Source organism: Rutilus rutilus (genome assembly GCF_951802725.1).
Source record: "Rutilus rutilus genome assembly, chromosome: 23".
In the NCBI taxonomy this organism is placed as follows: domain Eukaryota; kingdom Metazoa; phylum Chordata; class Actinopteri; order Cypriniformes; family Leuciscidae; genus Rutilus; species Rutilus rutilus.
Genome location: NC_140233.1, coordinates 7105098 through 7130281, shown reverse-complemented (window position 1 = coordinate 7130281; position 25184 = coordinate 7105098). Strand labels below are relative to the sequence as shown.

The 25184-nt window shown below is 35.9% G+C and overlaps 2 protein-coding genes across 2 annotated transcripts; one reads left to right on the top strand and one right to left on the bottom strand.

Annotated features, from left to right (window-relative positions):
• Position 1: 1 nt before the first annotated feature.
• On the bottom strand, positions 2-6129 carry sv2 (synaptic vesicle glycoprotein 2). The gene is made up of 13 exons (XM_084398044.1): positions 5956-6129; positions 5297-5353; positions 5040-5201; positions 4500-4662; positions 4275-4396; positions 3280-3443; positions 3072-3152; positions 2860-2955; positions 2686-2774; positions 1754-1881; positions 1563-1658; positions 1280-1439; positions 2-663 (listed from the first exon to the last, which is right to left on the bottom strand). Exons 1-13 carry the CDS (start codon positions 6017-6019, stop codon positions 480-482), a joined length of 1566 nt encoding a protein of 521 aa, XP_084254170.1. The 5' UTR covers positions 6020-6129; the 3' UTR covers positions 2-479.
• Positions 6130-6445: 316 nt separating this feature from the next.
• snx1a (sorting nexin 1a) lies at positions 6446-24670 on the top strand. Its single transcript, XM_084398041.1, has 15 exons — positions 6446-6591; positions 9557-10247; positions 12810-12946; positions 13570-13636; positions 16005-16048; positions 16141-16282; positions 16370-16448; positions 17552-17627; positions 17822-17935; positions 18056-18149; positions 18298-18503; positions 21845-21988; positions 22069-22149; positions 23191-23262; positions 23353-24670. The coding sequence occupies exons 1-15, from the start codon at positions 6490-6492 to the stop codon at positions 23401-23403; spliced, it is 2100 nt and encodes a 699-aa protein (XP_084254167.1). The 5' UTR covers positions 6446-6489; the 3' UTR covers positions 23404-24670.
• Positions 24671-25184: the final 514 nt, after the last annotated feature.

Sequence of the window (25184 nt, the reverse complement as noted above, 5' to 3'; positions counted from 1 at the left end):
ATCCATTGGCTGTTCTGTTTATTTTAGTGTGCACACATGAAAGTGTTAGAAAATATTAAAAAAATCACTCTAAAGGGAATTATGCAATTAGATACAAATGTAAAGTCAACTGAATATCCTATGAATTCATTTAGAAACTATTAAAATTCATTAATACCATAACAATTAACTGAAATAAAATAAAAATGTTGTTAAAAATAAGAATTTATGACTTGTTATACAGAAGTCAAATGGGTTGAGGACAGATTTTGAACGTAATATTTATTAAATATTCAAGATTTAATTTAATAAGGCTTTAAGCTGCCAATAAGAATTACTGATACTAAAGATTTCAGTACAGAAAACATGGCAAAAAGTGTGTGGAACCTTCAGGTCGACTTTTCAAAGTGCACTTGTGCAACTTTAAGGCAAAACTGCAAATTGTCAAGCTCTTTGGTTTGGTATTTTGGTCCCAGAATGCCTCGCTTGGCTTGGCCGTATCATGTCAGTTCTGTCTGTTTGGTTTGAGGCAGGCGTAGAGCCGCCAGTCCTCCTGCCAGCAGGAGCGCAGACACCATCAGCAGAGGTACGGCACAGTTGGAGTCCACCAGCTGCCCAAAAACAACATTTCCCATGATGGCTGCCACGCGGCCCACTCCAGTGAAAACCCCCAGAGCTGATGAGCTACAAAACAGAAACCGCAATTAATATATTCATTCATTTCGTTCTCTGAATTCTATTTAAAGAAGCCATATTCTACACTTTCCTATTTATTTTTCATATAAAGTTAGTCAAAGTTTCATTAAGTCTCTATACAAATAATTAAGATTTTGTTGAAAGAAGTCTCTTCTGCTCACACAGGCTACATTTATTTGATCAAAAATACAGTAAAAACTGTAATATTGTGAAATATTATTACAATTTAAAAGAACTGGTTTCTATTTTAATACATTATAAAATGTAATTTATTCCTGTGATCAAAGCTGAATTTTCAGCACCATTACTCCAGTCTTCAGTGTCACATGATCCTTCAAAAAAAAATTCTGAAGGATCATGTGACACTAAAAAAATTCAGCTTTGCATCGCAGGAATTTTACATTTGAACAGGTTTTTTTTTAAATTATGTATTTTTTTCACAATATTTCACTGTATTTTTAATCAAATAAATGCAACCTTGGTGACTTCTTTTTAAAAAAAGATTTAAAAAAGCTTCATTAATCCAAGCTTTTGGAATTATGATTGGCTGACCTCTTTGCATGTGAAATCAGTAGCAATATTACAAACGAATATTGGGGTTTACCGTAGTTGTGTGGGGTAAAGTTCCGTCCCCACCACGTCCAGGGCGTTCCAGGAGATGACAGAAACGCCACTGAACACGCAGGACACGATCAGACTCTGAGTTTTGGTCTTCACCATGTAGATGATAAACACGCTCACGCTGGACGCCAGCAAACTGAGGGCTACCGGACAGAAAAAAAAATCATTATTATAGATGGACTTTTATAGTGCGCTTTATTAGTTCTTTAATATTTTGCAATAATTAATGTGGTGATGAGGTATATTAAGCTGCAAAATGTGCTAACACAGCAGAATTTTCCCGCCAATTCTGTCCATGAGCAGGATAGTGAAGATGTTTCCCGGCAAGTTTGAAGCCGCAGTTATAAAACCCTCCATGTATACTGCAAAACACACAAAGCTATTATAAAAAAAAATTCTTGATCATGATGACAACAAAAGAGACAAATAATGATCAGTCTGTTTTAGTAATATTAACCTGCAGTTTTGACTGGATAGCAGCTTTCATTCTCTGAGCTTTGGACTCGAGACGTGTTGGTGCATGGAGACCCTCCGTCCTCGGCTCTCTTAAAAAGCTCCGGAAACCACATCCATAACCCATAATACCTGCACAGAGAGGTTTACATCATTTAATCATACTTATTTGTAATCGAAAAATGAAGTTAGCTAATCATAACAGATTTAAAACTAGAAATATTAAAGGTACAACAGCAAAAGCAGCCTGTGTGGAGGTTAGCCAATCACAACAGAGCAGAGATATATAGTACTTCCTACTTTACCTGCATACACACAATACACTCATGCAAAGCAATATATACTATATACCAAATCTCATCTGTTCGATTTGCAAAAATGCAAAAATGTCTGTATTACCGTCTCTACATATATATAGTATACTCATGTAAAGCAATACATATACTATTATGTAACTATATTATCGCCCAGCTCTTTAGATATATAAGTGCATACATACAGTATACTTGCATATAGGACGATATATACTATATAGCAAATCTCAACTGCTTGAATCGTCGCAAAATGTAAACTATATTAACGTCCAGCTCTAATCTACTAAATGTGACTATAAGGCACGAAGATATTAACATATTATAAATATCAATGATTTTCTTTAAAGCTGCTTTAAAAACTGTGTATTGTGAAAAGTGCTATACAGATAAGTACATATTACATATATACTGTATATATAAATATATATATATTACATATTAAAGTCATGAAATAGTAGCAAAATACAGCCTGTTTAAAGGTCAGAGAGACTGGGAAATGGCCATGTCAAACTAAATTATGGCTTTCTTTGGTGTCAAAAACCTTGACTAACATTATAAGTGGACTTCAGAGAAAATAATCAACCTTAAAATGGCAGAATATTTAGCTTTTAATAGGTTTTACCCAAATGAAATGCAGAAAAATATAATCAGCAGAACGACACTTCTGGAAGCCAGCGGTCCAACAAACAGCTGTTTGATGGGGTCCAGCGCCTGTAGAAGAAGCAGCGACACCATCAGGACCTCGGTAATACTTTCTAAGAACATTTTTCGATAACGTATCAAACGTGATCCGAACCTGTTTGAGTTGATGGCTAAACCGCTGACATCTTGAGCCGCTACAGGGTCTGTTTTTCTCTTCATCATCTTGGGGTCTGATCACAAGACCTAGAGCCTGTTAACACAAACTCATTTTCATCAACTGATCATCTAAATAACACAGTTTCCCTCATGAACAGAACAGTGGGATGGTTTGACCTGGAACTAAGCAAACATCAGAGATTTACGCACAGGAAATGGTTTTGTGGCATGTCTGTTGTTCAGTTTGAACATCTTCTGAAACACAGATAAAGCCTCCGTCTCACGTCCGGCCTGTGGAAAAGAAACACCTAATGAAGTAGTGCCGCTAAACCTGACAATCATTCGTCCGGTAACGGACCCCAATGTAACTTGTTCAGATACATGAATGGAATCAGTGAAAGTTGAGTCAGTATCGCACCTCCATGAGGAACTTCGGGCTCTCCGGCATGAACAGTCTGAAGATGAGTGCTGATGACAGGCTGGGGACGGAGCAGAGGACCACAAAAAGACGCCAACTCTGAAAATCCAACCAGCCCCAATGAGCATTCAAAGATGTTCTGGGAATCACCATCCACGCCACACCTGGACAAAAACACACAACATACCTGTTCAAATCAATATTTATGTGTGAATGTTCTGTGCACATAGCAATGGTGTATATATATAAGTGTGTGTGTGTGTGTGTGTGTGTGTGTGTGTGTGTGTGCGTACAATAATATATTTATGGACAAGTATGTATATTTATATAAATAATGTAATTATTAAGATTAATCGATTTGACAGCACTAACTTTATTTTGTGTTATACAGTATATATATATATATATATATATATAATATACACATTTCTATTTATTCATTTATATATATTTGGTTATGTATTTTTGTCTCATTCTTATTTTTTTTAGAAAATATTCTTTTTATTTTAAGTCTATTTATATATCTTACATTTTTATGTATGCATTTATAAAATGTTTGGTTATGTCTCGGCATAAAGTTAATGCATTTTTATTTTAAAAAAGATATTTTTTATATTTATTTACATATATTTTGAATTTTCATATATTAATTTTGGTTATGTAATTTAGTCTTTATGCATTCTATAAAGCGTATATATTTTATGTCTATTTATCTTTTGTTTGTATTTTTTTTTTATATACATTTTTGGTTATGTATTTTGTCTTTTTTGTCTTTTATCATGTTTTTATTGTTTATTTATATAGCCGTTGCAGTTTTATTTATTCATTTATTTATTTTTTTTTGGTTAAAGTTATAGATGTTCTGATTGTATTCTTTACTGCTCATGTTTCAATATAACAACAACAACAAAAAATGGACAGAAAAAGATTAGTGCAACCTTCCAGCCAGTATTTTAGAGGCGCTCCTCTCTCAGCTCAGAGGATGATGGTTTTACCTGCCGCTAAAATATTTCCCGCCATCCAGAATGTGGCGAGAGCGCTGATCATAGCTCCCCTCCGCAAACGTGGTTGAAACTCGGAAAAATAAGAGAAGATGACAGGAATGGATCCGCCGACCCTGAGAGACGAGACACAGATGCATTCATAGTAGAGATTCTGTCTGCATAATATCTATCTAAACCTTGAAAATGCATGTAAAAACTCTTTTGGGATGTGGTTACCCGACTCCACTGAAGAACCGCAGGAGGAGGAAGAGCCAGAAACTCGGGGCCAAACTGGCCACTGCCCCAAACGTGCCATTCACTGCCAGAGAAATGACCAGAACGCTCCGCCTTCCTCTGCGATCAGCCAGATACCCCCAAACATAACCGCCCACCATCATCCCTGTCAGAGGAGATGCTAGTTATCTTACCGAGCAGAATGAGAAATGATCACATGACACAGTTAAGTCAGCAGTTTCAATCACTCAGTCAGTTATGCATTTCTTGTTAAAACTCTCACTGAAAACAATGAGCATGACTCTGCAGCTTTCAGACATCTGATAAGGCAAATACAATTCAAAGTTCAACCAAATAGAGAACAAACTGCATTTCTGACCTGACTTAACAGTTTACATGATAAAAATGAGAAGTTAATGTTTCATTTTCCTCATTTGTCCTGCTGTTTAAGAAAAATGTTCTCTTCTTAAAATGCAACACCGTCCATAACTGATTATTTTTAACAGTTATTTGGTTAGAAAACAAAGAAAGACAGATGATAACCCAGGAATATGCTGGCGGTGAGGAGCCCCATGTCGCCTGAGCTGAGCTGGAGGTCGCAGCGTGCCGTGGGCAAGAGGAACGACACACACAGGATCTCCACCGCATCACTGGCGTTCGCCCACCCGCAGACGACCAACAGCAGCCAATGGAAGAGTCCGAACCCTGCGGACAGACAGAAGCATGAGCGCCGCTGACCACTGCGTATATGGACGAACGTATGAAACTAGATGTAGGAAAAACATAAAGGTAAAATTAACCTGCTTTCTCAACAGCCTCCTCATAAGAAAGTTTCTGTCTACTGGACACCTGGTCATCTGATGGACACATCATGTATCAGTAAACATCACAACAATTATTTCCATCAAGAGGTGCATCAATATTTGGTCAAGATCTTGTATTGACAATGCAAGAGTCCAGCACTCTGTAAAGTCTCCTCCAGCACATCCCAAAGACTTTCAGTGAATTTAAGATCTGGACTCAGAGGAGACGATTCATGTGTGAAAATGATTCTTCATGATCCTCACAATCATTCTTTCACAATCTGAGCCTGATGAATCTTGACATTGTCATCCTGGAATATGATCATGATGTGTCTTCCTACATGGTTGTTTAAGAGATGATTAGCTACACACTCCATCAATTAGAGTCAGAAGAACTGTTGCCAAATATATAATATGCTAATAATGATCCAACCATAGACTCTTAAGCATTTGCTTCTTTAAATCCAAACAGCGACTGTGTATATGGTAAAACCCCTCATGCTGGATCCAGATTTAACAGTTAATAGTCTATAACTGGTGAAAAGTGTTTGAGTCAACATTATACTCATCTAACTTACACAATCCACCGGGATATCAACCACTGGACATCCAGTAATAATAAACACACATTGTACATGATTAATAATGCATTTTACCGTCTTCGTCCAAATGAGTGGACGATAGCAGGGGTGCTGTATCTTCATTAGCACGTCGAGGCATAATAACATTTCAGATTAAAGTACTTATGAGTGTAAACTACATGATCGTTGTGCAAAAGATTCAGTTCACTCCTGTACTTCTGTAAACAAACGCATTGGTGGGCGTGGCTTGTGTCGACGTCACAGCAAGGCTCGCCCCTCTACACACTCACTTCCTCAATTTTTATTTTTTTCTCGCGTTTTTTTTTTTTTTTTTATGTACAATTATGTGTGCTCCATAACGGCGGGACTCTAACGTTATTTAATTTTTACATTTTAAACCAGTGTATATATTTATTTAAAAAAAGATTTGCACTACTTTGGGAGTGGTCTTGTGAGCGTGACGTACAGCGCAAAGCCCGCCACTATTGACCACCGGGCGTCGCTGTTTCGCTATCTCTCTCTCTCTTCGCATCAGTTCAATGTCGCTCTCTCATTTTCACTCTAGCGTTCTCCGCTTGTAATAAAGTTTTTCCGTGTGTGGAGCTGAAGATGGCGGCCAGCTCGGAGCGCAGTCCTCCTCCTTTCCCGGACTCAGAGGAGCCCGAGCTGCTGGAGGACAGTGACGACGGCGCGGATGCGTTCACGGGCACGGTGAGTAACACAATTAAACGCATTTATGAAGCTAATTAGCCAGAGACTTCATTCAGACAGGCAGAAAGAGAAGAAAACCGATCACTTTCACTTCTCTGACACCTTCAGATCACCCTGCTCTTATTCTTCGTCTTCTTCAGCCGGAGATCTTCAGATCTGCTGGTTTATACGGCGTTTTTCTATGATCATATTTGCTTAACGATTTAATAAGGATATCATTTTCATCACCACCTCAGATTTGATTCTTCCGCAGGGTTAAATAGATCTGAGTTTAGGCCTGCATGTGACACTGAAGTTTTTGGAGGACTCTTGTAGTTGAATAAATAATATCACAAGGAATGTTGACCCAGTTTTCCAAACAGACTGAAGTCACACTGTTGTATGTGTGTAAAATGAGTGTTATGTTGTGTCTAATTATAAAGGAAGCGTGAAAGTAGATTAACTTCTTCATGCAGAACCACCCAACATATCACAGTTAAGATGTTTCATGTATATAAAATATGCATATTTTCATGCAGTCTAAGGAAGAGATCCAAACTACTGTATGATGAGTATTATGAAGGCAAATCTGTCTCTTAATAAATGAGCTGGTGTCCAGCAGTCAATGTTTACTTAGCGTAGTCTTTTCAGGGCAAAGTACTGATGGTCTGGTCATGTGAGTCTGAAACTTGAGTGAATGTCTAAATGCCTTTTTTTCCCCCTTAGTAAGCATTTATTTTCTTTAGAATTTGCTTTGTGGGAAGGAATTTACAGTTGCTGTACGTGAGTCAGGAAGGAGTGGATTGGTGGTTAAAGGTCTGCACTGGAACTGAAAGGTTGTAGGTTTGAACACAGCGTGGGTTGATTCGTAAGCTGTAACCATTGTACCGTTAAGCAAGACACTTAACCCTGGGTTAATGCAGGCGGACTGTCCCTTTAAGGGTGCTAGAAGTCGCTTCGGTGACTGCAAAATGACTACTACTTACTATCTCATGAGAAAAATGTGCAGGTCTTTAAAATATTGTATGTAATAAATACGTTACCCCAAAATCAAAAGATAGAAATATGAAATTTTATTTAGCATAATCAAAAAAAGTAGCCAGTTTCAGGACCATTTAGGACATTTTTCGTGATTACATTTTATGTAATCATGTTTATTCGAACCATCCTGTCTGGAATCAATGTTATATATTTATTCATGTTAAACCATCAATTGTACAAATGCTCACGTATATAAAAATAACAAAGACTAGCATGATGAATATTTTACCATTTAAATATTTACTGTTACAATAATGAGACTTTAATTTTCAATGCAAAGATAGCACTCAAATAGGCTTATTTTATCATTTATTTATTGTAAAATCTCAGTTGTACAAGCAATCAAAAAAGAATAATACCTGTAATAACATAAATATTTTACATTTTAATTATGTAATTACTATTACAATAATAAGCATTTGGTTGGATTTAATTTTCAATGCAACGAAAGTACTAAAATAGGCTTGCTTTACTTTTATTTATTTTTAAACCACCAACTGTATTCACAAATAATAGTAATGTAATAAATATTTTACAATTTAAAGGTAAAGTAGGCGATTTTCATTGAAGCTAGCGATAGCGAGTTAGCTTTAAAAGTGCTGCGTTAGATTAAACTGAGAAGGATCATAGCACTTGCATATTGTTGTCCTACTGTTAGTTTAACTGCTTCTATTGTTCTCATTTGTAAGTCGCTTTGGATAAAAGCGTCTGCTAATAAATGTAAATGTAAAAGCATAAAGATCCCACCCTCCCTTCAGGGCGTCTCCAAAGCCGCCACTCCTTCAAAACACATGAAAGCAGGGAGCAAACAAAAGCGTCACGAGAGACGGCGTTAAATTACCTCATGTGTCAAAGCACATCATATTACAATAATAATGAACATAACTTAAAGAGCTCTGACCTGTATCACCTGACTGCTGCAGATTCATAACGCCGTTGATAGTGTTGCCATTGAAACGCATAAATTCGAGTCACGAACCGCTCCGAGTGCAACGTCACGTGTTTCCATCTCTTACAAATGACAGTAGTTATGGCGTGAACGCAGCATACGCTCGTTGTTTTGATTCAGGAGGAACTACGGCCGCTGTTTCGTTTGCGGTGTTCTGTGACTGACGTCTGTCTAACTCTGCATAGCATGAAACGCGCTGATGATGTGTGACGTCTGCGCGAGCAGGGTGTGTAAAAACATACATAAATGTTAGGACAAAATATCGTAGCCCTCGGAACGAGTTCTATGATTTTCTCAAGTTATATAAGTTGTTTTTATATATCTCCATATACATATAAATACATTTAGACCACTTGACTTAGTGATTGCTATCAGGATGTGAAGAGACTTTCAACCAGCATAGCAAAGCATGTTTTTGAAGCAAATCACCTACCCTGCTTTTAAGTATAAAATGACCAATTGTAGAAATGCACAAATACATAAACTAAAAAATATTAACACGAAAAAAATTGTATATAGCCTAATTACTGTTGCAAGAACTTATGCTTAACAAAATATGCTTAATTTTTCAATGCAAAAATAATACTAAAAATATACTTTTTTCTTTATTTAGGGTTGAACTTTAACCAGAGATATGAAAATCCAAACACTGTTTAACTCTTTCCTTCATTCGGACCCAAATCTAAAAAGTTGCTGTTATATTTTGCAAATAAAGGAAAGAGTTAAACAGTGTGTGGATTTTCCTCATTTATTTTCATAACTTTCGTTTTGATCCTGCGCCTGTTAGACATCTTTGTTTTTTTTGGACAAATTTTGTGAGATTCAACCTGAAAATGTTTAATGTATTTGGAAAAACAACTCCATGCCAGATGGAAAATTATCCCACAGGCTGTTAAACACAATGGTAGTAATCCTGTTTAAACTCACAATATTTCTATTTATAGTAACTAAATTTTACAACATTAGCTGAATAATCATTTCTGTGCCGTTCCCTAGTCAATCTCCGAGATGGATTCACTGTCGCCTGACACAACCGGACCTCCTAAAGACATCTTCAACGAGCCACCAGAAGATATCTTCAGCGATCCTCTTAGCGACATTAACTCTGAACCCCAGAAGAACGTGAAGATACAATCTCCTGGCAGCGACGAGGCCGTCGACCTGCTCAGCGACCCGCTGGGCGATGAAGCCGATGTAATCGGTTCGCCTGAAGTCCAAAACCCCGTGCCAGATCTCTTGAAAGAGCCTGTAGAAACGCCAAAGTCTGTTGTCATCGGTAAAGCACCTAGTGATATCAGCAGCAAGCCTGTGCACAAAAACGCCATTGGAGTCCGACATCAGGATATTTTCGAAGACCCTCCGACGGGCGGCAGCAAAGGCTCTGCCGCCAAGAAACCAGGGAGCGCTGAGCTGTTCGGCGATGAGGATGATGAGGATGAGGAAGAGGAGGAAGACCTGTTCACAGAGCCATTAAAAGGCGTGACGAAGAAGCCTTCAGTGGCGAGTGGGCCACCTATCAATGTCTTTACAGAGGTGAAATCAGAAGCGAAGGTCAAGCCACATGTTAAAGACGACCCCACGGATCTGTTCGCAGAGGAAGCCGTGACGGCACCCGCCACCAAACCTTCCTCGAGCGGCAGCTCCAGGACCAATGGGGTTCACTCTGAGGAGCAGGACATCTTCTCAGGTACAGTAACACCAGATCATGACTGTGACACTTTTTGAATGCCTACCTAGGCCTGTTTTTTTGGGCATCATGACAAGTGATTGTTCAAATCTTCTAAACCTCGTGAGCTACTTGCCTAGACAGCATTTTGAGCATTATACACTTTATTAAAAAATAAAGGGTCTTTATTGGCATCGATGGTTCCATGAAGAACCTTTACATTCCGCAAAAGATTCTTTATAGTGAAAAAAGCTTCTTTAGATCATCAAAATGTTCAAACTCAAGTCCGAAAAACTGACTTTTTTTTTAATGACGGATCAAAGTTTCGGAGGCAAGTGTGCAAGGTCGTATTTATTTACACGTATAAATACGTGAGGTCGTATTTATTTTTTAACATGCAAAAATTTCGGTTGCGAATTTCGGACTCATTATGCAAGAGTCTTAAAGGAGAACTCCGGTCAATTTTAACATTGAGCTCATTTTTTTGTACATTTGGAGTGCTGTCAGTACAGAGAACAACGACAAAAATCGGTGTTGCCTACACCGTGTTATCCTCTTTTTAAAATGTGCACCCTGTTGACTTCAATGGGGCAAGTTTTAAACCTGCTTTTAGCCTCTTAACATCCTTGATGTGTCATTACACAAGTGCACAGGTCATGTGAGTGATTCCTTCTGAGTGAACGCGGGTGAATCTGACTGCAGTAGATGTGAAAGAAATATATAAAAAATTATGTTTATTCAGCCAGCGCACATACCTGTATTTACATCCTGTTTTCGGTCGAAGTCCACAGTAGTCGATTGTCGAGTTCAGGTTTAGGTTTAGTACCTATGATCACGCGCGTGAACTCGACAATCGACTACTGTGGACTTCGACCGAAAACAGGATGTAAATACAGGTATGTGCGCTGGCTGAATAAACATCATTTTTCTGATGTTTTTCATCACCCGCGTTCACTCAGAAGGAATCACTCACATGACCTGTGCACTTGTAATGACACATCAAGGATGTTAAGAGGCTAAAAGCAGGTTTAAAACTTGCCCCATTGAAGTCAACAGGGTGCACATTTTAAAAAGAGGATAACACGGTGTAGGCAACACCGATTTTTGTCGTTGTTCTCTGTATTGACAGCACTTCAAATGTACAAAAAAATGAGCTCAATGTTAAAATTGACCGGAGTTCTCCTTTAAGACTTTTGCTGAAAGGTTCTTTGGGGAACCAAAAATAGTTCTTCCTGCGAAAACCCTCGTAGCACAGGGTTTTGGGGCATCATAACACAAAAATGTATTGCTCAAAACTTATATATAGACAGCATTTTTTAGTGTTTAGTTTGTTTGTCAAAACTTGGCTACCTTGCCAGACAACATTTTTTTAAAGCATCATAAGCACTTTTAAATGCTTGGTTCATGTTTCAAGCAGCCTACCTAGACAGTATTTTTGGGTGACATTGGTGCATTTAAAAGTTTGCTTTGTGTTGCAAAATCCTCCGAACTGCCAACATAGACAGTGTTTTTTGTATATAAATGTTTTTTGTTTCAATATATAGTAAGTGCCCTTCCCAGAGAGCTTTTTTCGGGCATCATAGGCAAATGTAAAAGTTCATCTTTCAAAACTAAGGCCTGTTTTCACAGACAGGGCTTAGATTAAGCCAGGATTAGGCCTTAGTTCAATTAGGTCATTTAAGTAGCTTTTATAAATGGGCCTTACTAGTGTGTGCATCTAGAGACAAAATAAGGGCACTGACTTTTTTTTTTTTTTAAAGAGATTTCGGTCCAAGTTGCTTTCAGTTAAAACGGTTCAAACAAGCTGAAGTAGTAACATACAGCGTTTTTTGACATCTTATAACACACATTTATTGTTCTAATCTTCAAAACCTAGCGAGCTGCCTATCTAGACAACAGTTTTGAGTCTTAAAACCTTGAGAGGATTTTGGGGCATGTTTAAGCAAGTTTAATTTGTGTTTCAAAATGTATCTGCCCTCCCACATGTGAAAAGCATGTTTGAATGTTTAGGTCATTTTTTCGAAACCTTGTGAACGGGCCTACCTAGACAATGGTTTGGTGTCATTGGTGCATTTAAAAGTTGGACTTGTGTTTCCAAACCTTACGAGCCGCCTACCTTGAAAGCATTTTTGGCTATCCATAGGCATCGAGCAAGTGAACCGCCTTCCTAGATCGTAGATGCTCAAGTAAAATAATAAAACAAAAAATTAATACATAAAAATAAAACTACTATTAACTGCTTAGAAGTCACCTAAAGTGCTGTAGGGTTTTCAAGGCTTAGTGTTTTTTTGCGCAATGAAACATTTTCCTGCTTTTTTTATTATTTTTTTTTTTTAAATAAGCAGAAATGCATGCACATCACTTCTCTGAGTGATGGATGATGAATTCGCTTTCTCAGCGTTGACTCAGGAAGGGGAAAAGGAATTCCTCAGCGACCTTTGACCTCTCACCCTGCTTTATGTTGCTGATGGAATGTGTTTTGCATGTGTATGTGTGTTTGCGCTCTAGGTTGTGTTTGTGTTGCACTATCTTTTTAGTTTGATTGAATCCATAAAATGCACTTTCTCTCACTGTTTTTCCCAGAGGCTACAGTGGAGTTGTCTCTGGACAGTCCTCTTAATGACCGCAAGAAGAAAGATGCCTTGAAAGCGTCAGTATCGGCTCCTGCCGCCCCGGTAGCCAGCAGCTCCAGCAAACCTCCGTCCAAAACCCTGGAGGAGGTAAAACACTTATAAAGATGATTGGAAATTGAACATTTTTTAAATAAAAAGTACTGAGACCGAATGTTTTTAATGATGTTTGGCTCTTTTAGTGACTGATTCACAAGCAAATGACTCCTATGAGCTGATTCTTTTTGATGAATCATTCGAGACTGAATGTTTTTCTTGATGTTTGGCTCCTTTAGTGACTTGATTCACAAGCAAATGACTCCTATGAGCTGATTCTTTTTGATGAATCATTCGAGACTGAATGTTTTTCTTGATGTTTGGCTCCTTTAGTGACTTGATTCGCAAGCAAATGACTCCTATGAGCTGATTCTTTTTGATGAATCATTCGAGACTGAATGTTTTTCTTGATGTTTGGCACCTTTAGTGACTGATTCACAAGCAAATGACTCCTATGAGCTGATTCTTTTTGATGAATCAGTCAAGAATCAGTTTTAAACTTATGAATTATGTATTTATGTGTTTCATTTGAAAATGAAATAAGTCAAAACTACTAAAAGAATCAAGAACTGGAAACAAAAACTGGATTTGTTGCATTTCTTGCGCTTCCCGTCACTAGAGATCAGATCAAACCTTACAGGTTTCCTTCTTCCTTTCTCTTTTTTTTTCTCATAAAGCTGGAGGAAGAGGAAAGCGAGGACAAGTTTGATCTAAACATTTCCGTCACAAATCCAGAGAAAGTTGGTAAGACCATAATCTTCAACTGGTTTTGATGTCTTGTTTCAGGGTTAACGCTGTTCTCACAAAACATTAGTTTGAATGAGTATTTGGCTGAGTTTGCAGGAAACAGAAAACCGTGAACTAGGTGAAATTGTTCTAATTAAGGAACTGAGTCGCATATACGTCTGTCTAGAGCACTGCCATACAATAACAACTTCCTTTTTTTGCCCTGTACCAGCTTTTTTTCATTTCCCGTCCTTCTTCTTTTTTAAAGGTGTGGTGTTACCGTAAGGGCTAAAATAAGCTCTGGGGAGATAATATTTCACCTGATATAATATATCATATTTTTGCTGATAGTTTGCTCACTCTTACTTTGTATATAGTGGCCAAAAGTGATGTCCAGAGGGGATATTTGTTTTTAATGACCCTAAAAGTTAGATTAAACCATCAGGATATGAGGAAAATATTTTATATTTATCAAATATTTTTTTATATGAGGGAGAAAAACCCAAAAACACTTGGTTAAGGTATTTATCTTATAAAAAGAGGCAAACTACAGCTAAAGGTTTATTTTACTATTACACAAATATGCAAAATGCTTAGAAAAGCAAAAAGCATACATTGACTACTTATAATCAGTTATTAATGTCTCTTGTTTTCATGTGCTCTTAATTTCTTTGTATGAGAATTTATAGAGACGATCTAGTTATATGTGATCCAGCCGGCACTAGTTAGAAGTTTAAATAAAGTTGGAGGATCTTGGGAGTAAATGTTGTTTCGCTTAAATTGGTTTAGTAATAAAAGCAAGAATTTTTCTTTTGAAATAAAGATGTTTAATGTTGTATTGTATGTATTTACAGCAAAAAATCTCTTCCTAGTGCTTTGAAAGTAACTCGCGTGGGTTCGTTAACTGCATAACTAGGTTGAGGAGAGATGCCCTGATATGATTGTAAAGCGCTTTGGGTGTACAGTAGTACATATGAAAGCGATATATAAATGCCTCATTCGTTCATTCAACTAACATAGGTTGGTCAACACATTAGCATATCCCACCCACTTTTATGAATCCTCTCCTTTACTGAGCAGTTTTGCAAGGGCGTCGTAACACATTTTACGTGCTAATCATAACCGAAGTCATTTAAATATGTAAATCTTGAAAGTTTCGATAGTAAAAACTTTCTTTATTTTGTTGATTTACTCTAGTTTGCTGGTTTTAGCTGGTGACCTGGACAAACTGATATTTAAACTGGTTTAGTTTGACAACCCTTCTAAAACCAGCAAAACGGACCAGTTTAGGCTAGTCAAGCTTTTTTTTTTTTTTTTTCATCTGGGATCATTGACTCTAAACCTATGACCTTTGTGTAACCAGTCCTGGGCCCGTATTCATAAAGAATCTTAATGCAAAGAGTAGCTCCTAGTGACACAATTCTAAGAAAATTCTTAGAAATGTGGGCGTTTACTCTTAAAATTAAAGAAAAAATCCTAGTAAAGAAAAAAGTAATTCAGAAAGCATCTTAACCCTCAAAAGAGGTCTTAAGGTCAAAATTGTTAGGAGCACGGACGAGGACTTTTAAGAGGCTTAAGAGTTTCTTTAGCAGAGGAGAAAATGGCAGAAAGACGAAGAGGGAGAAGAAATGTGTTGCAGACAATGGATGACTGTGAGTTAATAAGACGCTATAGATTAGATCGTGCAGGGATCATGTTTGTGACTGATCTTATTAGAGACGCGCTAACATCTCCGACACAGCGCAGAAATGCCATAGCGCCAGAAATGAAAGTAATCACTACATTACGATATTTGGGAACTGGGAAAATTCCATGTTTGATACATTAAAACCAACATTCAAACCACCACTTAAATAGACATGCCAGTAATCAGTGTAATTGGAAAGAGTGGAACAATTTTTATCAAGCCAATCAAATACCTTATTGGAAATTAACAGCATGGTAAATAAAAAAAAGGATTTATATACACATATATAATGTGTGTGTGTGTGTGTGTGAGAACGGTCAAATAGGAAAAATTACGCATGTAATTTCAAAGTGGAGGCTTAGAATAGACCCTATACTTAAAATCACTCTTTTTTTCCCTTCTTGGTCAACCAACCAATCACAGTTGTCAAAAGATAGTGTCATACATAGCAACGGGGTCAACCCCGCCTCCTCACTAAGATAAAAGTTTTTGTCTTTTCCTTGCTCAGAGTTGCTCTCAGATCGGTCTCGAATCGCTCTTAAGCTAAGACTCCTACGTAAAAGTTTTTAAGCTAAATTAAGAGTTTTCTCAGAGGATTCTTAGAATCTTTATGAATACGGGCCCTGATCTTTAAGCTTGAGGTTAACAGCACATATGTGTGTTATGTTGGGGGTTTATTTCTCTCTCTGCTTCTTACAGGTGACGGTATGAATGCTTATATGGCCTACAAAGTTTCAACACAGGTGATTATTTTATTTTTGTCAGTCTCTTGCGCAGATTACACGAGCGCACGATACGACACCCTGTCTAAATCTCCCTGTTTTCATCCCCTCAGACGTCGTTAACCATGTTCCGTAGCAAGACGTTTACTGTACGCAGGCGTTTCAGTGATTTCCTGGGATTGTACGAGAAGCTCTCGGAGAAACACTCACAGAATGGATACATCATTCCTCCGCCACCGGAGAAGAGCATTCTGGGTAGAAACTTGCTTCTGCTAATGCATCCGATCTGCTCTGATTATGAGCAAGTGTCTGATTATGAATAACTGTGTGTGGATTTTCCAGGTATGACAAAAGTCAAAGTGGGGAAGGAGGATCCATCGTCAGCAGAGTTTGTGGAGCGGAGGAGAGCTGCTCTAGAGAGGTTCGTTACTGAAGATGACACTGTTTCTTAACTAGTTGCACTAGTAAAGCGGTGAATCACGCTTCTTCTCCTTGTTTTTGTCCTGACCGGCCACATCTGTCATCGATGTGTCATGTCAGAACGTTTCGTTACATTGCACTAAGAAGCCCCGCCCCCAGTGAAATCTCATTGGTTTAAAATCCCTCTTCATACATCTGTTTATAAAACACCATACTATGATTGGCTCTACAGTATTTTCATTTTAATGAGGACAGAAAAATTACTTAGATTGGTTAATATAATATAATGTTAATATTAATTTATACTATTATATTTATTTTCATTTTAATGAGAACAGAAAAATTACTTAAACTGGATAGTATAATAATAGTTGTATAATAAATAAAATATATTGTGTGTATATATATATTTATATAATGAGGACAGAAAAAATACTTAAACTGGATATTATAATAATGTCAGTAGTAATTCATATTAATATATTTAAATAATGAGGACAGAAAAATTACTTAAACTGAATAATGGTTACGTTCGCCATAATTAAAATCATATATGGGGATAGAAAATGTCTTAAATTGGATAATGTAATATTAATATTAATCACTACTATCATTACACTGTGTATTTTCATTTTAATGTGGACAGAAATATTACTTTGATTGGATAAAATTGTCATATAGTATATAATGTTAGTAATAATTAATATTAATAACATAATTTATTAAATAATAAATCAAATTAAATAATGCATTATTAAATTTGATAATGCAATGCAATTTAATGTTAGAAGTAAATATATATTTTAATGAGGACAGAAAAATTACTTATCTATACTTACCTAATCTAAGTATTGAATATGAATATTAATTACAACTAACATTATATTATCCAATTTAAGTCATTTATCCATCTTTATTAAAATTAAAATATACATTAATTACAAGTTTACAACTAACATTGCATTTTATTATTTCCCAATTTATGATATCCAATCTAATGTTGTTGATTATTATTTAGATCGGATAATATAATGTAATAAATATGATGTTAGTAGTAAATATGATGTTAGGTTGTGTTTGAGGATTGTTTGTGTGTTGTTGCAGGTATCTTCAGAGGATTGTAAGTCACCCGTCTCTCCTGCAGGACCCTGATGTCAGAGAGTTTTTAGAGAAAGAAGAGGTGACGCAGCTTCTGGCATAAAAACGAACATTTGTAATCATTCAATCAACGCATGCGACCGCAAACTCCACATTAACATAAACCTAAGAGAAGTGACTTTCTCACATGCAGATGTTTATCTATCCATTCCTCACATTGTGTGTGTGTGTGTGTGTGTGTGTGTGTGTGTGTGTGTGTGTGTGTGTGTGTGTTAGTTACCCAGAGCAGTCGGCACACAGGCTCTGAGTGGAGCCGGCTTCCTCAAAATGCTCAACAAAGCCACAGATGCTGTGAGTAAGATGACCATAAAGATGAACGAACAGGACGTGGTGAGTGGAAAAGCAAGCTGGTCTGACCCACGCTGAGCTCCTCTATAAAGAGGAATAGGCTTAAAACCAACCTAGAAAGGAGACTGAATATTAAACTGTGTGTGTGCTTGTTTGTTTCAGTGGTTTGATGAGAAGATCCAGGATGTAGAAAATGAAGAACAGCAGTTGCGGAAACTCCACGTCATGGTGGAATCGCTTGTCAATCACAGGAAAGGTCAGAAGGGCTAAAATGTGGATTGTTTTTTTTTTTAAATGTAGTGCATTCAGATTTGGGAATTGCAACCCATTCTGTAATGTGACATATATTAAGTGAAACAGAATCTGATTGGACTAGTTGTTAAAGGGTGGGATGTGTGTTTCAGAGTTGTCTGGGAACACAGCCGTGTTTGCGAAGAGCGTGGCGATGCTGGGCAGCTCGGAGGATAACACGGCTCTGTCTCGAGCTCTGTCTCAGCTGGCCGAGGTGGAAGATCGAATCGAGCAGCTCCACCAGGACCAGGCGGCCAACGACTTCTTCACCTTCTCTGAGCTGCTGGCCGATTATATACGACTGCTGGGAGCCGTCAGGGTACACACACACACACACACACACACACACACACACACACACACACACAGACAGAAGAAAAAGTCCGACTCGTCCTGTTGATTTATTGTGTGTTATGATTTAAGTGTGTCTTTTTTAACATTAAGGTATTATATAATGTTAAACTGGCACGGATTGATTTGTTATAAGTGATCTTATATTTCAGCTGGCGTTCCACATGCAAAGAGAAAATTATACCCTTCATTTGTAAACCTATTTAATTCACTGGATTGTCAAAAAATAAGCATTACCATATGGTTGTATGCACTATATAAAATATTTTTTAATTACAGTTTGTTTTTACCATGTTATCCAATTTATTATCGTTGTTGTTGTCAATAATAATAAATGTATTATTAATTTGTTATATTAATATTAATATTATAGATATATTTGAAAATAAAAAGAATCGTGATATAAATCTATATCTTATTATTAATTATAATAATAATGAATAATAATAATTAAATGTTAATGTTATATCTTAATTATTGTTGTACTAACAATAAATATTAATAATAAAATAACAATTATGTAAATACATACAGGTATGTATCAGGATCATTATTATAATTATTGATATATATTTTTTTCAGCATCATGATGCATATCTGTATGTATCTACATAATTGTTGTTTTTATTTGAATTATTAAGTTGGCTTGAGAAAGCCAACTTACTGATATTGTACTTAAACTTATTATTCTTCTGAGACTAAAAATTTCTATATGTAACTCCTCCTAGAGCTTTAACTCTACATACTCCAAACTCGGCTCAGACACTCAAACTTTTCTGACTAAGTGTGCTATCTATTTTCAGACTGATCGGACTTACGGTTTTCCTAAAAATGACGATCAAAACTCGAAAAAACTCATTCAAAAACTCCCATTGACTTACATTGGGGAGTTCTAAAAAATTCAAACCGACAAAAATTTAAATCTAAACACCTTGAAGACTAAACCAAACTGCCGTTCTATATACTATATGAGCCATTGAGACTCATTTAAACAAATAAACTCATCCATCTATCTACTTCAAACTACTTTAAACTTTAAACTATCTATCTATCTCTTTTTAACTAATCCATCTTTCTTTCTAACTTATCCATCTTTCTTTCTAATTAATCTATCTTTCTTTCTAACTAATCCATCTTTCTTTCTTTCTTTCTTTCTTTCTTTCTTTCTAATCTATCTATCTTTCTTTCTAACTTATTCATCTTTCTTTCTCTCTAATTAATCTATCTTTCTCTCTAACTAATCCATCTTTCTTTCTTTCTTTCTTTCTTTCTAACTAATTAATATTTCCTTCATTCTTTCTAACTAATCTATCTTTCTTTCTTTCTTTCTTTCTTTCTTTCTTTCTAACTACTCTCTTTCTTTCTTTCTTTCTTTCTTTCTTTCTAACTAATCTTTCTTTCTAACCTTTTTATCTTTCTAACCTATCTTTCTTTCTTTCTTTCTAACTAATCTTTCCTTCATTCTTTTCTAACTGATCTTTCTTTCTTTCTTTCTTTCTTACTACTCTTTTTCTTTCTCTTTCTTTCTTTCTTTCTTTCTTTCTTTCTTTCTTTCTAACTTATCCATCTTTCTTTCTTTCTAATTAATCTATCTTTCTTTCTAACTAATCCATCTTTCTTTCTTTTGTTCTTTCTTTCTTTCTTTCTTTCTTTCTTTCTTTCTTTCTTTCTTTCTTTCTAACCTTTTTATCTTTCTAACCTATCTTTCTTTCTTTCTTACTAATCTTTCCTTCATTCTTTCTAACTAATCTTTCTCTTTCTTTCTTTCTTTTTTTTCTTTCTTTCTTTCTTTCTTTCTTTCTTTCTTTCTTTCTTTCTTTCTTTCTTTCTTTCTTTCTTTCTTTCTTTCTTTCTTTCTAACTACTCTTTTTCTTTCTTTCTCTTTCTTTCTTTCTTTCTTTCTTTCTTTCTAACTTTCTTTCTAACTAACTAATCTTTCCTTCATTCTTTCTAACTAATCTTTCTCTCTTTCTTTCTTTCTAACTACTCTTTTTCTTTCTTTCTCTCTTTCTTTCTTTCTTTCTTTCTTTCTTTCTTTCTAACTAATCTTTCTTTCTAACCTTTTTATCTTTCTAACCTATCTTTCTTTCTTTCTAACTAACTAATCTTTCCTTCATTCTTTCTAACTAATCTTTTTCTTTCTTTCTTTCTTTCTTTCTTTCTTTCTTTCTTTCTTTCTTTCTTTCTTTCTAACTACTCTTTTTCTTTCTTTCTTTCTTTCTTTCTTTCTTTCTTTCTTTCTTTCTTTCTAACCTTTTTATCTTTCTAACCTATCTTTCTTTCTTTCTAACTAACTAATCTTTCCTTCATTCTTTCTAACTAATCTTTTTCTTTCTTTCTTTCTTTCTTTCTTTCTTTCTTTCTTTCTTTCTTTCTTTCTAACTACTCTTTTTCTTTCTTTCTTTCTTTCTTTCTTTCTTTCTTTCTTTCGAACTAATCTTTCTTTCTAACCTTTTTATCTTTCTAACCTATCTTTCTTTCTTTCTTTGTGTTAAATAATGCCAAGATCATGCTAAGAACTCTATAAAAACTCCATAGTAACCATCTGTGACAACTAACCAACCACTCAAAATACTTTAAACTACTTTTAAATACTTTAAACTTCAAACTACTTTAAACTTCAAACTACTTTAAACTTCAAACTACTTCAAACTAATTTAAACTTCAAACTAATTTAAACTTCAAACTTCTTCAAACTTTCTGGTCCGACTTTATCAAGCCAACTTAAAGTTTGTCTCGACGAACTTTCGCATCTAGTTATTATTATTATTTAAAAAATAATTAAAATAACAAATTAAATTTACAATGTAGATACAGTACTGGTCAAAAGTTTGGAATAATTAAATTTTTTTAATGTTTTTGAAAGTCGTCTCTTCTGCTCACTAAGGCTGCGTTTATTTGATCAAAAACAGTAAAAACTGTAATATTGTGAAATGTTATCACAATTTAAAATAACTGTTTTCTGTTTGAATATATTGTTAAAATGTAATTTATTCCTGAGATCAAAGCTGAATTTTCGGCATCATTACAGTCTCCAGTGTTCAGTGTCACATGATCCTTCAGAATCAGTCTGATATGATGATTTGATGCTCAAGAAACATTTATTATTATTAATCAAACAAATGCAGCCTTGGTGAGCATGAGAAAAAGTATTTCATATGTTTGACTGGTAGTTTACATAGAGTATGTATCATTATGCTAAAAATGTATATTAAATCTAAATCTAAATAACACCTAAATCTATAATAAAATAAATAAATTAGATTTGATTATTAATAATCATCATTTATTTGTATTCGACATTGTCAGGGGTGTTTTGATCAGAGAATGAAAGCGTGGCAGCGCTGGCAGGACGCCGAGAACATGCTGCAGAAAAAGAGAGAGGCCGAGGCCAAACTCCTGTGGGCCAACAAACCCGACAAACTCCAGCAGGCCAAGGACGAGATCTCTGAGGTGATGCACGACACCACTGCTCAACACTTAACATCTGTAACCCTCTAAGTCATGTCTTACTCTACTGTCTCGTCCTGCAGTGGGAGGCAAAGGTCACGCAGTTCGAGAGAGAATTCGAGAGAATCTCAGCCACCGTACAGAAAGACGTCATCCGTTTTGATGTAAGACATGATTTCCCTGTTGGCTTTGGTTATCTTGGCATTAAAGGGCCTGTTATGCTTTTTTTGGAGATTGCCTTGAATGTAGTGTGTAATAGAGCACTTTGTGAATATAATGGACTGCAACGTTTCAAAGATCTCTGTAAATTGAGTGATTGTCTTCTAAAAGAAAAAATAGATTCTGAACTGCTCGAAAAAATGTGCATAATGCCAGTGTATGGTCTTCAGTGGCTGCCCTCAAACGAAGTCTACTTTGACCCTTAAACACTTTAGTTGTAGTTGAAGTCTGGAAGAGTTTGGTTCAAGACGATGCTGTTTTCTGTGCTGCCCAAGCAAAACCACTTTGCTGCACTTGAGGACTCGAGCTCGAAACGATACTACAAAACCGAAGCCATCGTTACTGTTCGTATCACTGTGTGTCAAGTGCTGAGGAAGATCCAGAGCTGAAGTTCAGATATGGTAGTGCTGTAAACAGTCGACCAATTATAACAGACTGGGCCATCTGACCAATCAGAGCAGAGTAGACCAATCATAACAGACTGAGTCATCTGACCAATCAGAGCAGAGTAGACCAATAACAACAGACTGGGCCATCTGACCAATCAGAGCAGAGTAGACCAATCATAACAGACTGAGGTATCTGACCAATCAGAGCAGAGTAGACCAATCACAACAGACTGGGCCATCTGACCAATCAGAGCAGAGTAGACCAATCATAACAGACTGGGTCGTCTGACCAATCAGAGCAGAGTAGACCAATCACAACAGACTGGGCTGTCTGACCAATCAGAGCAGAGTAGACCAATCACAACAGACTGGGCTGTCTGACCAATCAGAGCAGAGTAGACCAATCACAACAGACTGGGCTGTCTGACCAATCAGAGCACAGTAGACCAATTACAACAGCCAAGACCATCTGACCAATTAGAGCACTTTAAGTACTCCTAATAAACATTTTATTTGCCGTTGTTCTCGCTTCAATTAATTGTTGAATCGTATTTAATGATTCTGACTGACAATTGATTTAAATGTCTTTGCTAACAGAAAGAAAAAGCTCGAGACTTTAAGAGACAAATCATCAAATATCTGGAGTCGCTGCTGCACTCAGAACAACAGGTACAAGAACACCTTATTTTATTAATTTTTTTACTGAAAAAAAATCAGTCTGAATGCTTGTAATTCACATTCGCTCTTTCTCTCCTCTAGCTGATAAAATACTGGGAGGCGTTTTTACCGGAGGCGAAAGCGATCGCATGAGGAGGCGTCCGCACACACACACACACACACACACACTCTCACCCTGACTGAGGCCTTTCTACACTCTTTACCTCTTGCCTATAAACCAAGAGAAATCGTGCTGCAAAGGGAATCATTATCCGGCCGCTCGTTACTCTGATTGAGTTAGTAACTTGTATATTTTCTGTGTAATCTTCACCTTTATTTTCTTACGTTGACTCTTGTTTTTGGGGGATGTAAACGCATGTGGTGGTGGCTGGGTGTCTTCCTCGTCTGTCTGCAACCAAACATCATGTTTATTCTCCGCTCAGATGCGTTACTCATCAGCAGTGACGCCAGTGGTTTACACTAGAGGGCGCTCTCCTCTCATTCGCAGTTAGAGAAACTTCCCAGCAGGCTTTCAGAGGATTTCAGAGACAAATGCTGACCTAGATCATTTCAGAAGTCCAGAATATTGGTACATACACTTTAAAAACACCATAATGACATTGTATTTTGCAAGTAAAAGAGATTGTAATGCAGTTGTTGTTGTTTTTCGGTGGACTATTGAAATCAAACTGGCCGGTGGAAATGACAGGACCTGTACATGTCAACACTTACACTTTTGCTGGCTCATAGTTTTCACTCAAAGGATCATTTTAAATCTTCAGTAGATTTAGGATCTTGTTTCTATTTGTTCACTTGACGTAAAGCGTTTATAAAGACGCTCCTAAAGCGTTTTATATCAATACCGGAGCTCTTTCAGCTGGTCAAACCAGAAGCCCAAAGCACTTCAGTCTTAAAACTGGTTTTCTTCTTCATTTAGGGCCTGTTTTTCCTCATTTTCAATCTTTTTTTCCCTCTTTATTTACTTCATCTTACATTTTCATGTGTGTAGACATTTATTGCCAACATGTTATCGTTTCGTGTCAAACCATATTTGACTCTGACATGTTAAAATAATTAATAGACTTTTGCTACGCTACTACTAATGATTAAATTGTTTCTACATGAGATTTTTTTTTTTTTATATACAGATTTTGCTGCTGTCAGAGTTTGTAAGGCTGTTTATTCATCGTCATTTATAACATTAGACATTTTTTGTTGTCTGTTTTTTTTAGTTTGCTTCATAAATGATATTTTGGGCCCTTCTGTAATAACACTTTGAAGAGACGTAAACAAGTTGGACTTCACCATTGGGTGCCATAAAAATCAAATGTTTGTTTATAAGAAAAAAAGGGGCAGGTATTTTTTTCACTGTGGACACTTCTATTGAGGAAAACAATAAAGATTTAATTACAAATATAAAGCTTTTGATTTAGTAGTCAGTTGTCTTGTATTTAACAAAAATGTAAATTTACATGTGTATACATAAATATATACATACATTTTCAAATTTTCATTAGATGTGATTAATCGATTTGACTGCACTTCTATTTATTTATATATATATATATATATATATACATATATGAACTTTTAAATTATCTTAGTATTATTTATAATTTATTAATATTTGAATTAGTTTTTAGTTTTAGTAATTTAAGTACTTAGTTTCTTATAAAATGATTAAAAATTATTTATTTCCAAAATAAATATGTTTGTATGTGTATATACACATACATCATGAGCAGTATTATTTCTGTTACGTTATTTATTAACATTTGAAAAAATTCAGTTTTCAATTTAGTTTTTTGTTTATTTTTTTTAATAAAAAAAATGTATTTCTGTTTTAGTAATTTAAACAAAAATATTTATCATATTTTTTATCATATATATTTTATATCAGCTTTATTTTATTTAATGCAAACTACTTTAATAGT

What these genes read in the sequence shown, in the direction of transcription:
- sv2 (XM_084398044.1), bottom strand. Translation starts at nt 6,019, where the DNA reads ATGCCTCGACGTGCTAATGAAGATACAGCACCCCTGCTATCGTCCACT. An exon ending in CACTCATTTGGACGAAGACG is followed by an intron (nt 5,354 to 5,955) that starts GTAAAATGCATT and finishes TGTGTCCATCAG; the next exon opens with ATGACCAGGTGTCCAGTAGA. An exon ending in TGGCGGGAAAATTCTGCTGT is followed by an intron (nt 1,440 to 1,562) that starts GTTAGCACATTT and finishes TCTGTCCGGTAG; the next exon opens with CCCTCAGTTTGCTGGCGTCC.
- snx1a (XM_084398041.1), top strand. Translation starts at nt 6,490, where the DNA reads ATGGCGGCCAGCTCGGAGCGCAGTCCTCCTCCTTTCCCGGACTCAGAG. An exon ending in GGAGCAGGACATCTTCTCAG is followed by an intron (nt 10,248 to 12,809) that starts GTACAGTAACAC and finishes TGTTTTTCCCAG; the next exon opens with AGGCTACAGTGGAGTTGTCT. An exon ending in GACTGCTGGGAGCCGTCAGG is followed by an intron (nt 18,504 to 21,844) that starts GTACACACACAC and finishes CGACATTGTCAG; the next exon opens with GGGTGTTTTGATCAGAGAAT.